This window comes from Microtus oregoni, unplaced genomic scaffold (genome assembly GCF_018167655.1).
Source record: "Microtus oregoni isolate MIOR12 unplaced genomic scaffold, Mior012 000027F_ref0000203, whole genome shotgun sequence".
Lineage (NCBI taxonomy): Eukaryota > Metazoa > Chordata > Mammalia > Rodentia > Cricetidae > Microtus > Microtus oregoni.
The window spans coordinates 2,627,390-2,640,800 of record NW_024543086.1 but is presented as its reverse complement, the minus strand read 5'-3'; the positions used below and the strand labels follow the sequence as shown (position 1 = coordinate 2,640,800).

The 13,411-nt window shown below is 43.1% G+C and overlaps 1 protein-coding gene across 2 annotated transcripts; it reads left to right on the top strand.

Moving 5' to 3' along the window:
- Positions 1-6,674: 6,674 nt before the first annotated feature.
- Positions 6,675-10,947, top strand: Med7 (mediator complex subunit 7). 2 transcript variants are annotated; one of them, XM_041676256.1, is made up of 3 exons: positions 6,675-6,987; positions 9,147-9,315; positions 9,999-10,947. In XM_041676256.1, the coding sequence occupies exon 3, from the start codon at positions 10,016-10,018 to the stop codon at positions 10,715-10,717; it is 702 nt and encodes a 233-aa protein (XP_041532190.1). In that variant the 5' UTR covers positions 6,675-6,987; positions 9,147-9,315; positions 9,999-10,015; the 3' UTR covers positions 10,718-10,947. The 2 variants fall into 2 exon arrangements, with proteins under 2 accessions (XP_041532190.1, XP_041532191.1); XM_041676257.1 differs by lacking the exon at positions 9,147-9,315.
- The last annotated feature ends 2,464 nt before the right edge of the window (positions 10,948-13,411 follow it).

Genomic DNA, 13,411 nt, shown 5'->3' with positions numbered 1-13,411 from the left:
CCTGCCTGTAAGATGTGAAACTGTATCCCCAACAAACACATAATCTCTGAAAACATGAGCCAGGCTTGATTAAAACAACCACCACCACCCCATCTGTTCTCTGAATGATACCGTTGAAAATGAGAAGATAAGCTTCCGAGTGGGATATTTTGCAAAAGACCTCTCTGATAGAGGTTATTACCCGAAACATTCAAAGAACTCTTAAAAGCACACGCTAAGGATGGGTGAGAGACGGCTCAGCAGGTAAATGTGCTGTAGCCCACAGACACACAGAAGGAGAGAACCAGCTCCACAAAGTTGCCCTCTGACCTCCGCATGTTAAGGAGGTATGTTCATATGATAGAATGTTATTAAGTGTTTTTTTTTTTAAAGTAAAGATACAGTTACAAAAGAAATGGAGGAATCCTTGGGTAGAAGTTAACACTATGTATGACTCCAACTACATGACATTTTAGGAAAGGTCACATCATTCTGATAGTAAAAAGGTCAATGAATTCCAGAGACTTGTGGGGAGGGAGAGATGACTGGGAGAGTTCGGGGGATTTTTAGGACAGACAGAGAGCCTGGTTATCCAAGCAGAGGATGAGAAATAGCACAGCAACACCATGCACACAGCAGCCTGGCAGTGCTGTATGTAACAGATGGGAAGTGGGAGACAGCGAGGGGAATTAGCACAGAAGCCCCAGGGCCTGAATGTAGCTGATCCGGTTACTGCTGCCCCCTGCTGGCATGAAAAATTGTGAACCGCAAAGCAAACTGCCCCTCTCACCAATGGCTGGGTTGCTGAGTTGTTAGTGATACGTTTGTTCACACCAATAAAGTAACAGCAACACGCACAAAAACAAATGGTTATTAGGGATTGAAGCTATACCGTAGATTTCATTGGAAAATTCATTAGCATTGATTTTCATTGGAAGTGCTTCCTTTAGGTTGCAGATCTATGAATGTATATACACAAATGCAACACACATATATACACCGTTACTATATATACTATATTATACCCTATGAATAAGAAGATACTGAAACCAACCATTTTCATTTGCTAGCTTCCAATTCTCCTGAGACTGATTAACAGGCTGAAAATACAAACTGACTGACAACCCACAGATTATTGTATATGAACCTTTCTACCAATAGCACTATAATATCAGCAGAGTCAGTGAAGGGCTGGAAAAGTTAGATTTCTATACACAAAAATAATAAATGGATGGAACCCTGATTCTTACCTAAACTATATATGAAAACAAATCCACCCAAAGTTAGAAACCTCAAAGTAACACTTAAAATCATAAAAAAAAAAAAATAACCAATCCCTTACAATGTTTGGTTAAGCAAAGATTCTTGGATAGGATACATGAAGTATGAGACACGAAAGGACATAATTGGCAGGACTGGAGGTGGTTCAGCAGTTAGGAGCACCCATTGTTCTTGAAGATGATCTGGGTCTGATTTCCAGCACCCACGTGGTGGCTCACACCATCTGTATCTCTAGTCCCAGGGGGTCCAAAACCCTTTTCTGGCTCCTGTGGGCACCAGGCACACATGTATTATGCATACATATGTGTAGGCAAAACACTCATAGTAAAATAAGTAAATCTAAAATATAAGAATTGATAGCACTTCGCGGAAGCTAAGAACGCTTGCTGTTTAAAAGATACTATAGGGAGAGTTAAAAGAAGCCATAAGTTCTTAAAAATATTTATATTTACGAGACATATATCTAGTAAATAACTTATTGTACCCAGCGCACGCTCACACAACTCAACAGAGAAGACAAGCCAATTTTTAAAAAGTATAAAAACTCAAGCAGCTCACTGGAGAAAAGTTGCTTATGATAGAAAACTGAAGAACATCAAATGACAGCGGATTAAAGCACTGTGCATCCTTTGGGATGGCAAAGCAGACAGAAGATGCAGAGCAGTTACAACCCAAAGGTTTGTAACATTACGTTCGCTTACTTCTGTGAGCGTGGCAGGACATGTGGGGGGACGACACAAGGAGAAGGTGCACGCTACAAGGGAGGTGCAGCTCGGTTCCTTTCCAGCTCCAGCTCAAGACCATCATGGAGACCTTGACATTGCTCCAACAGTTGTTTCCATTACCCCTGCAACATTCACCTCTCTCCATTATTCATAGCTGACACCCAAGGTCACTATCTGTCACTACCCCAAGCAGCTGGCCTTAGCCCACACTGTGACCATATTAGTCTGCATTACTCTGTCCCCACAGCCCTTATCAGTATCTGAGATTCCTATGTTTGCATCCTGCTGTCTACACCTCTCCATCAGAAGGTTGGGCATGGTCTTTAACCTTCTAGAACAGTGCCTGGCATGATATACACACCATAAAGATGTGTTGAAGAAATGTATTCCTTGTTAAACCAAAGGCATACGTTTTCCATTCAGACCGTGCAGATACAGTCAACAACAGATTCTATCATGACATGGACTTTATAGCCACTATCCATTTGGGCTTTACTGGAAAGAATACCAGAATGAGAATCAAGAGGCTGACAGTCCACCTTGATTAGGTCACTAGCTGTAAGACATGTGTGGTTTGGACCTTCTAGAAATTAATCTCAGTTGGGAAACTTATTGCAGAACAAGTGTGAATGGAGATGCTCACAATCCAGTGGTTATGACAGTGAACACTGGGAGGAAAGTACTGTCACACAGCAGAGCTATGGCTATGCAGACCGTGGTCTGTCTATTAGCATCACTATAGCTTTATTTGAAACTGATGGCCATTTAGTAGTCCTCGTTTATCGAAGCTTTTGTTTTCAATTGCTCATGAACAAATATGCATAAAGACACAAGTTGGAAAATTCCAGAAATAAATTTATAGTATGCTTTAAAGTGTGCATAAGTTTGAACAGAATGGTACAGACTGTCCAGTTCTGGCCTGCCAAAGTTGTGAATTACTCCTTTGTCCAGAGTATAGAAGTCATATATGCTACCTGCCCTGCAGTCTCTTAGTAGACACCGTCAGTTATAGATTTTCTGTTACATTATTGCTGGATTTTGGCTCAAGTAATCTTTATTTTACGTACAAGAGGAATCAATCTTGCTGTTCACGTATGTCAATGGGAAGTCATAAAGTATTTCCTAAAAGTGAACTAGTGATATGATACTTAGAGACCACACTCACAAAATTTTATTACATATGTTGTCATAAATATTCTATTCCTTTATTAGTTATTGTAGTTCATTTTACTGTACTTATTTATAAATTAAACTTTATTATAGGTGGGATAACAAAGCTGTATACTATGTACAGGGTTAGGAACCATCTGTGCCTTCAGGTACTTACTAGTGATCATGGAATATGTTCCCCGGAGTTACAGGAGACAGTTATTGCTATTCTGCTATTATTCAATAAATATTTCTTGAGTACTTGCCCATCTCAGATATTGTTCTAGGTGCTGACAACAGTGAATGAATTAGGAAGATGTTCTATGCTCATAAACTTGTATTCTGATGAGACAATAATCCAATATGCTACATAAATATGACTTCAGTTGATGACAAACCCTATAAAGGGTGTTTAGTACATTTTGAAATGTTTGGGGGACCATCATCCTGTAGAGCTTTCTATAGGCCATGGTAGGGGCATTAGATTTCATTTTCTATGTGATAAAAACTGCCTTGGAGAATTATGAACAGAGCTCAGTCTTCTACTTGAGAACGGAATGGGAAGCAGGATAAGGGAGGACAAAAGCAGAAGCAAAGAAACCATTTGGGAGAAATCAAGGTAAGAAAGAATGATAACAGAGTCACAGGAGTGGTAACAATTTGTCATGTTTGAAACACTTTAAAATAAAACTAATGTTTGAAACACTTTAAAATAGAACTAATGCAAGAGGCTGGTGTAGTAGTTTCAGCAGTGCACCAGAAGAAAAATAGGAGCTTTTTGCAAGCAGATGCAATACAATTGGGTAAAGCTGCCTGCTAGGGACTGAAGTATAGAGGGTTCCAGGGTGTTTGTGGTATGACCTATGTGCTGTCACGTGACTGAGAGGTGGCTTCACAACTGAGTCCTGGGGGAATCAAATGATGAAATGTGCCAAGTACTGCTGACAGATGGGATACAGTGATATATGGGAAATAACCCTGGCAGTCTCTGGTGTAGGACATGCTGGTGTCAGGAGAAACACTTGATTCAGGCATGCTTAAAAGGGATGGATTCCTTCAACCGAAATATTGATGGGGGGGTAGGATGGGGGAGGAATGTAAGTATTACAAGCCAATTAAAAGACATTAGTAGTTTGAAAAGGGTAGTTCTTAACTGGAACCAGAGACAATCTGAATCAAAATATTGATGTGGTAGTTGATTATAAAAACTAGAGCAATCTTTCTTTTACTTTCTTCTTTTCCTTCTTTCTGTTCTGAGACATATTCTCACATAGCCTAAGCCGGCTTTGAACTATGTAGCTGAAAATGACCTTGAATTTCTGAATTCTGGGTCCTTCTGTTTTGACCCCCTAAGTGCTGTGGTTACAGGCATAGGCCATCATGTCTGGCTAACGTAGTGTTGGGGATAGAGCCCAGTTTCATGTATTCTAGGTAAGTTCCCTACCAACTGAGCTACAACCCCATCCCAATTAACTTATCTTTGGGTGCTGGCTAATCTTGGTTATTAACTCGTTTGCATCTGAAATCAACTAAAACCCAAATTCCTGTGAGCTCCAATGAGGAATTTTCTTAATCAGATTTTTAGAAGCAGAAAGGAAGACTGGGTGGTATTTTCTTGTAGCTGACCAGATAAAAAGGACAAGAAGAAAGGAAACCGTGCTTTGGTTGCGTGTCCCTCACACTTAGTGGCAACCTCATCAGTCCTGTTGCTGTGTCAATCCTTTGCCAGTATTAGAACCAATTTTTTTTTGGGGGGGGGGATTCCTACAGAGACTGAAGTCCAGAAGCCCTCCAGGAATCCTCCAGGCCTCCAGTGCCAGCCTCTTGGACTAAGCAGCTACAGGATGCTCGGCCTTTCATGCATGAGACACTCTAATAAATCATATGTATATGCATATGCACATGTAGTCAGTTTTTTTATTTAATGACCGCTAATAAACTTTCAGTAAGATAATAGTTCTATGGGTACATGAAGAAATAAAAAGCCTTACCTTTCCGAGCTGCACACTGGCCTGGAGATGAAATGACGCTAAGCGTGGAACCTTTAATGTTGATGGTCAGTACTTTCACTGTTAGCCTGCAATTCTCGACGTCTTTAAAAAGAATTGTGAAGCAGAGCTGTTTTATCAGAAGAACATTCTTATCTTACTTTAATATTCAGAGTGTATCCTTAAGACTCCCAAAAATTTGGACATTTGTTAACAATTCTTGGGGTGGAAGGAGGGAGCAAAAAAACAAAAACTGTAAACAAAACAGTAAATGGAAAGTTTTCTTGCTGGGCCTGAGGGCATATTGCTGTACTCTCTTGAGGCTGGGAATGGATGTTTCAGGCCAGCCGGGGCTATGCAGTGAAATTGCCCCCTCTCTTCATTTAAAAAATTATATTAGATTAATTTTTTTTTCATTTGTCAACTTGTGGAAGAATTGTAATAGACATCTTTGAATTCCTGAGAGAAAATAAAAGTGAAAGGAGGGGGTGGGGGGGAATACAGGTTTAGGATTTTATTCTTAATCATGTTCACAAATATGTCCATATGTTTGCAAATAGTTATATACGTACATATGTTTATCACGGAGTATGATCTTATTAAAATATTTTTGATGGTGAGGTTAGCATTGATAGAATATTTTTTATTTATTTGTTTGTTTGTTTATTTATTTATTAAAGATTTCTGTCTCTTCCCCGCCACCGCCTCCCATTTCCCTCCCCCTCCCCCGACCAAGTCCCCCTCCCTTATCAGCCTGAAGAGCAATCAGGGTTCCCGGCCCTGTGGGAAGTCCAAGGACCACCCACCTCCATCCAGGTCTAGTAAGGTGAGCATCCAAACTGCCTAGGCTCCCCCAAAGCCAGTACGTGCTGTAGGATCAAAAACCCATTGCCATTGTTCTTGAGTTCTCAGTAGTCCTCATTGTCCGCTATGTTCAGCGAGTCCGGTTTTATCCCAGGCTTTTTCAGACCCAGGCCAGCTGGCCTTGGTGAGTTCCCGATAGAACACCCCCATTGTCTCAGTGTGTGGGTGCACCCCTCGCTGTCCTGAGTTCCTTGCTCGTGCTCTCTCTTCTTCTGCTCCTGATTTGGACCTTGAGATTTCAGTCCGGTGCTCCAATGTGGGTCTCTGTCTCTGTCTCCTTTCATCGCCTGATGAAGGTTAATAGATAGAATATTTTAATATATTGCTTATCCGTATTTTCGGACTTTTTACATAAGGCAAGTGGATTCCTCTTTAAGAGTCTCATTTGAAAGTGAGGGGTGAGGAATGGAATTAATAGGTAGTACTTTCTTTTACTGACAAAATGTACGCAGATGTACTATCCCGACCTGACCTAGGGTTGTGGGTGCAGGGTAGGGCGAAATCCCTGCGAAAAACCGAGGGGGGGGGGGGGGGGGTAGAACCCGGGAGATGCGGCAGTGCGCAGGCGCAGGATCTTTAGGGCGGGAGTAAGACCTGTCATAGGACAGCCTCGGTAGCCAATTAAAGGCCAGCGTCAGAGGCTTCTTCCTGAGAAGGCAACCGGAACTTGTGCTTCCGCTGCGCTGAGGAAAGTCGCTACCGGAAAAGCAAGCGCTGAGGTGAGCGGGCGGCCGCGCTTGGCGACCGCTGCCTGAGCTTCTCTCTCCGCCCCCGCGGCTGCGTCTCCCCGAGTGTGGAGCGCCGAGGCCCGGCGCGGGGCATCCTGGGAATCCCGGGCTCGCGTGCCCCCGCCCCCCCGCGTCGCTCAGCGGAGCCTGCCCGAGGCCGAAGGTGTGCCGCGTGCGGGAAGAGCCGGACTCGGGAGGCCCGAGTTCTCGTCCCCACGCCGACGGCTTTTGAACCGCCGTGCCCGTAGCCAGGACTCTGCCCCGTCGCCATCGGTAAAATGAGAAGAGCCACCTGGGACTGCGGGAGGCTGGCGGGAGGGGCGCGAGACCTCCGAGCGGATCCCGATTCCCCATTTACCAGACTTGCAGAGGGGTCCCAGGTACAGGGGACAAACCGAAACTTGCGACGCTTTCCCCCCTCCAAAGCAAACACTAGAAAGTGTGGGTTTTGCTAGTGCTAGTCAGTTACGACCTCCAGCGGCTTTGAAAAGTTCAGTTTAAACCGGTGATGGGCGGATCCCGTCCCGTGGCAGGCTGTGCTCTGGAGGCTTCGCGACTTAGTGAAGCTAGGGCATTTGTATTTTGGCGCAAAAAAACTAGCAAACCCGGGAGTAAGAATTCCCGTTGCACCATTTGCCAGGCATTTGATCTGATGTACCCAGTTTTGCACGTTGGGGATTGGCTTTCTTGTTTCTGAAATGAGGATCAGTGTTGCTGTGGTTGCAAGAGAACATTCGTGTTTTAGGACTATACTGAAGTACTTAGGGGAAGAGGGGTGAAAAAAGAAGCTAATGGGGTGTGTGTGAGTGTGACCAAACAGTTGGAAACCTGAAGAGTTTGAAGAGGCTACCCTCAGATTTAACGTATTTTAGGTGTAATACTGATACAGAACCCGTGTATTACTGGCCCGGGTTGATGTTGGAAGGTGGTGTATGCTGAACTCAGATCAGTGCGAAAATGCACTCGGGAATCTCCTCCTTGGATAATACACGTAAGCCCAGATTGGAATAAGCAGAGGTTATTTTGACCATATATGTTGCAGTGTTGGGGTTTATGTATTTAGAAAGGTTATAGAATGCTAATGTGTTGATAAAACTGTACCATACTCTTAAGATGGGCCTTCCTCCAGAAACCTGGGATAATAATAGAAGTTTGAAATTTAACAATGCTTTGGGCTTGTTTGTTTGTTTTTTTGTCAAAATGTTAGAGTTTTAAGTGTTTGGTTTTGGAAACTAGTGTGCAATAGAAAGCAAACGTGATTGTGATTGGAGATTGGTAAACACCATATGTCGTTTCATTGTGGGAAAGAGTAATAAATAAGGCATATGACATTTGGGTGTAAGTGTTCTTTTTCCCAGAGTAGGTTCCCACATGCACCTACCAAAAAAAAAAAAATCAAACTTGAAAATTAGTATATCATGTGCCATACAAAAGCTCCCCAAATAAAGACCCTCTTCTCTTAGTTTTTCGAATATATATTTTGTTTTTTGAGAATTTTATGACACACATTGCCTACCCACTCCTTCCCCTCTGATACCCTGCAGACCATCACTGTGTCTCATTCCCAACTTCATGTACTTTTAAAATATTCACTAGTTTTTAAAGATCACTTTTGCTTTCTGTTAAACACTGTTTTCCAAAACCAAACACTTAAAACTCTAAACATTTTGACAGCATTGTTAAATTTCAAACTTCTGCTATCCAAGGTTTCTGGAGAAAGTCCCATCTTAAGCATATGGTGTCTTTACTTAGTCTGGACAACAAGCGTGCCCTTTAACAGGTGATAGAGACTTGAAAAGATTGAAATAATAGTAAGGTTTCCAAATGATACTGCTTTGTGTTCTCAGAATTTCCTTCATAGTCCAAGTTTGCACAGCTCTGGGTATATTTTTGGTTGCTAGAGATTGTTTCACTGCTCGCATTGCAGTGGCCGTGATGACTGCAGCATTTAGGTCTGATTCAGATAAGCAACAAGCTATCTGACGCAAGCCTGCAGGCTTCTGGGTGAATGGTCAGTGGCTAGGATGGAGCAGGCCGTGGGATCAGAGCAGGCACTGTGAGGAGGATGTAGGACCCGGACAGTCAGTGACTAAATAGGTTTACATTTCCATCTTAAGGTGATTCTGCTGTAAAAATGAACTTGCCAGTGTCCACTCTCAGTTACAGAACCTGCCTTCGTGCTTGACAAGTCTTTGGAGCTGCGTGGTGGTGGCGCACACCTTTAATCCCAGCACGAGGGAGGCAGAGGCAGGTGGATCTCTGTGAGTTCGAGGCCAGCCTAGTTTACCAGAGCTAGTTCCAGGACAGGCTCCAAAGCCAACAGAAGACTTTGGAATGTAGTTTTCTGCCCTAGTCCATAAACCTAACTGGTTCTTGTCAGTTCATCCATGAAACCACAGCTTTGCTTTATTTTTTTCTTCCTCCTTTGCCAGGGTCACCGGTCCTCTAGGGCGAAATTAGCACACCTCTTGTCTTGACTGCCTAACAAGATCTCAATTTTCAAGGCATACTTACCATCAGGAAGTTTGAAGATAGTATGGTCTGAATTCACAGTGAACTTCTGAACATCGAAGTTGTGTTGACCAGGCTGCCTGGTCGTAGGTTGGTAACTTTTTTTCTTCATCAGTGAAACTTGATGATACAGTGACATTGTCACAAGAGCCCCCTCCCCCAGCACCCCTTTATTTTCAGTATACTTCACCCAGGTCTGTCTTTGAGAAATTGACAGGTGTTGGGGGTCTTTTGTGCCCTGGAAGTTCTTTCTCTTTTCCTCTCGATGTCATTACTGTAATTGTGGGTGTCTGCCTTCTGCTGGAATGGCGTGGTCTCTGGATGTCTCTGCTGCACAGGCACCCCGCTCCCAACCCCCTAGGGTAGGGGGTGGTGGCAATAGGAGATCCTAGGCACAAAGCAGAAACAACATCCTGCATATCCATCTGTAGGCTGTTATCTTTCTTTTGCCTCAGCAGACACCCAGCTGATGTGGGGCTGCCACAGCTTCCAGTTCCCTCAGATTGCCTTTATAGATGACAAAGTGTAACTTTTGTTTATTTAACTGCCGTTGAAAGCATCAAGGACATCAAAGAAAATATATGGCTGTTAACATGATCTTTAATTAGGAAATAATTGATAGCCAGTCCCTTTTTTAATGTTAATTTTAAAATCCAAGATCATCTTGTCTTGGACTCTGTCCTGTCAGAGGTAAGAACATACTTGGAAGTCACTTATGGGGATTGGGACGGTATTTTATAGTTCTGTTCTGAATCTGTGTTTTGTTTCTTTAGGTTCTTGATTGTCCACGATGGGTGAGCCACAGCAAGTGAGTGCGCTTCCACCACCGCCAATGCAGTACATCAAGGAATACACAGATGAAAATATTCAGGAAGGCTTAGCTCCCAAGCCTCCCCCTCCGATTAAAGACAGTTACATGATGTTTGGCAACCAGTTCCAATGTGATGATCTCATCATTCGCCCTTTGGAAAGTCAGGGCATCGAACGGCTTCATCCTATGCAGTTTGATCACAAGAAAGAACTGAGGAAACTCAATATGTCTATACTGATTAATTTCTTGGACCTTTTAGATATCTTAATAAGGAGCCCTGGGAGTATAAAACGAGAAGAGAAACTAGAAGATCTTAAGCTGCTTTTTGTCCATGTGCACCATCTTATAAATGAGTATCGACCCCACCAAGCGAGAGAGACTTTGAGAGTCATGATGGAGGTCCAGAAACGGCAACGTCTGGAAACAGCGGAGAGGTTTCAGAAACACCTGGAACGAGTAATTGAAATGATTCAAAATTGCCTTGCTTCTTTGCCTGATGATTTGCCCCATTCAGAAGCAGGGATGAGAGTTAAAACTGAGCCCATGGATACTGATGATAGCAGCAATTGTACTGGACAGAATGAACAACAAAGAGAGAATTCAGGTCACAGGAGGGACCAGATTATAGAAAAAGATGCTGCCTTGTGTGTCCTAGTTGATGAAATGAATGAAAGACCATGAAGAGTATTTTTTTCTTTTAGTGAGTAACATCATATATTAGTTTATTTTCTCTTGGGCTGTCTTAAGAGGTATAACTAAAAATATAAAGGGACTTTTTCTCAGTTGAAATGCTATAATAGTAAGCATAGACAAGCAAGTATATTTGAGTAATGACCATAAAAAAGCAGAATGTTTGCTATTGTATGAGATAGTCCTATTTTTGGAGTTGGAATAAAAATTTGAAGTAATAATGAACTGTCATTCTTGGGGGGAAAAGTAATTTGCTTTAAGACTAATAAAGGGCGTCAAAGTGTACATAAGAAATTATAAAATGTTTAGACTTCTTCCAAAACAGTACAGAAGCTTTATTTTCCTGTTGACTATTCAAACTCGGCATCACAGCTTTTTTTCCTCCTCGTGTTCCATAGAATATTTGTTAGGGGCTCTCCCTTCCCCCAGTCAGGTAATTAGTCTTTAGTCACGAAGTTAATTTGCTCATTTTAGTCATTAAGATAGATAGCTGTGTGCTAACTATACATTTCCTTGTCTCCCGGCCCCCCCCATATCTGTCCATGTAAGTGTGAGTGCAGTGCCCACAGAGGCTAAATGGGAGTTGACTTTGGGAGCTGGAGTGAAGGTGGTTATAAGCCATTTCTGTGGATGCTGAGAACCAAACTGGTACTGTACGGGAGCAGTACATACTGGGCCACTGAACCGTCTCTCCAGCCCCTACATTAGCCCTTTAAAGCTGATCTCAGGTCTTAAGTCTGGAAAAAAAACAAACAAACTGCTAAATGTTTACCAAATGTTCTTGTTTTCTTTTGAGTTACGTTGCTGAGATGTAGCTGACTGGCCATGTACCACACTTTTCCACACAGGGCCGTTAATCTGTGTGAGGCCATGTGACTATTCTAGTCTACTTAAGATGGCAAAAGTTAAGTTTGAGTCCTTACTTTGAATGACAGGGGTCTTTTCATCAGCTGCATTTCTTAACTAATTTGATTTTATGTGAACAAAATCTTTGTAGGATTTTCATTTATTTATTTATTTATTTATTTATTATTTATGCACTTTCTTCTGACTCTTCAACCAAAGTCTTAAGAGGGTAGCCTTGTTATCAAAGGCTGCCTGCCTGTCGCTCTCTTAATGTGGGCTAGTGATTTTCAGAATGTAACTGGACCTGTAACATAACTTCTCTTGGGGTCCTATTAGAACTGCATAGTCTTTCATGCCACACCTGAACCAGAATCCCTTGAAATAGCATGAACAAGCCTTTCATGTGATTCTGATGTAACCTCAAAATGAAAGCCCACCCATAGATGTAATACATTTGGTTTCCCAGGTAACCACTTAGAATTTCTCTCTCAGCCTCTGCTTTGAGCAAAAGGATTTTTTCTGTCAAGGTCGTATTAGTCCTGGCGCTGGCAAAACTCAGTTTAAAATGGTTATGGTCCAGTTCTATGAGAAGTGTACATTCTTTTTTTTTTCCATTTTTTTTTTTTATTGAGAAAGGGAGAAAAAAAAACAAGTTTCCACCTCCTCCCAGCCTCCCATTTCCCTCCCCCTCCTCCCACCCTTCTCCCCCTCCTCCCACCCTTCTCCCCCTCCTCTCACCCTTCTCCCCCTCCTCCCCCCTTCTCCCCCTCCCCCCCTCCTCTCCCCCTCCCTCTCCAGTCCAAAGAGCAGTCAGATTTCCCTGCCCTGTGGTAAGTCCTAGGTCCTCCCCCCTCCGTGCATTTCTAGGAAGGTGAACATCCAAACTGGCTAGGCTCCCACAAAGCCAGCACATTACCTAGGTTCAAAACCCCATGCCATTGTCCTGGGCTTCTCATCAGCCCTCATTGTTCGCCATGCTCAGAGAGTCCAGTTTTATCCCATGCTTTTTCAGTCACAGTCCAGCTGGCCTTGGTGAGCTCCCAATAGATCAGCTCCACTGTCTCAGTGGGTGGGTGCACCCCTCGTGGTCCCAACTTCTTTGCTCATGTTCTCCCTCCTTCTGCTCCTCATTGGGACCTTGGGAGCTCAGTCCAGTGCTCCAGTGTGGGTCTCCGTCTCCATCTCCATCCATCACCAGATGAAGGTTCTATGATGATATGCAAGATAATCGTCAGTATTGCTATAGGATAGGGTCATTTCAGGTTCCCTATCCTCAGCTGCCCAAGGAACTAACTGGGGACCTCGGCTTGGGCATCTGGGAGCCACTCTAGGTTCAAGTCTCTTGCCAACTCTAAGGTGGCTCCCTTAACTAAGAATTGTGCTTCCGTGCTTCCCTATCTAACCTTCCTTTATCCCAATCCTCCTTTTTCCCCAAGTTCCCCCCATTCTCCCCTTCTCCCTTTTCTCTCCCCATCTCCCCTTACCCCCATCCCACCCCACCCCCAAGAGAAGTGTACATTCTTTGTCTTCACAGATGGATATAGGCTTTCCCCAAGTAGATACTGCTATTGAGCAGCTGTTGTCAGTGTCGGCAGTTTTGTTTGTTTTTTGTTGTTTTGTTTTCTGGTATGTGTTTGGTAAGATCGTATCTTAGTCACTTGGCCATTGTAGCACCCTCAGAAGAGTCTCTTTTTCCAACATAGCCTACTCAACACCTTGCCCACATTGTCTCCTTTTGCAAATAAGTATAGTATGTTGGTAGCACTGTTCTGATCACATAAAAGTTATCCACAACCAACCCATTTTCATTCATAGATAAGGAAGTAGAGATTCAGAGAA

Bases quoted from the DNA above. Each gene is read 5' to 3' on its own strand.
- Med7 (XM_041676257.1), top strand. From the start codon at position 10,016: ATGGGTGAGCCACAGCAAGTGAGTGCGCTTCCACCACCGCCAATGCAG.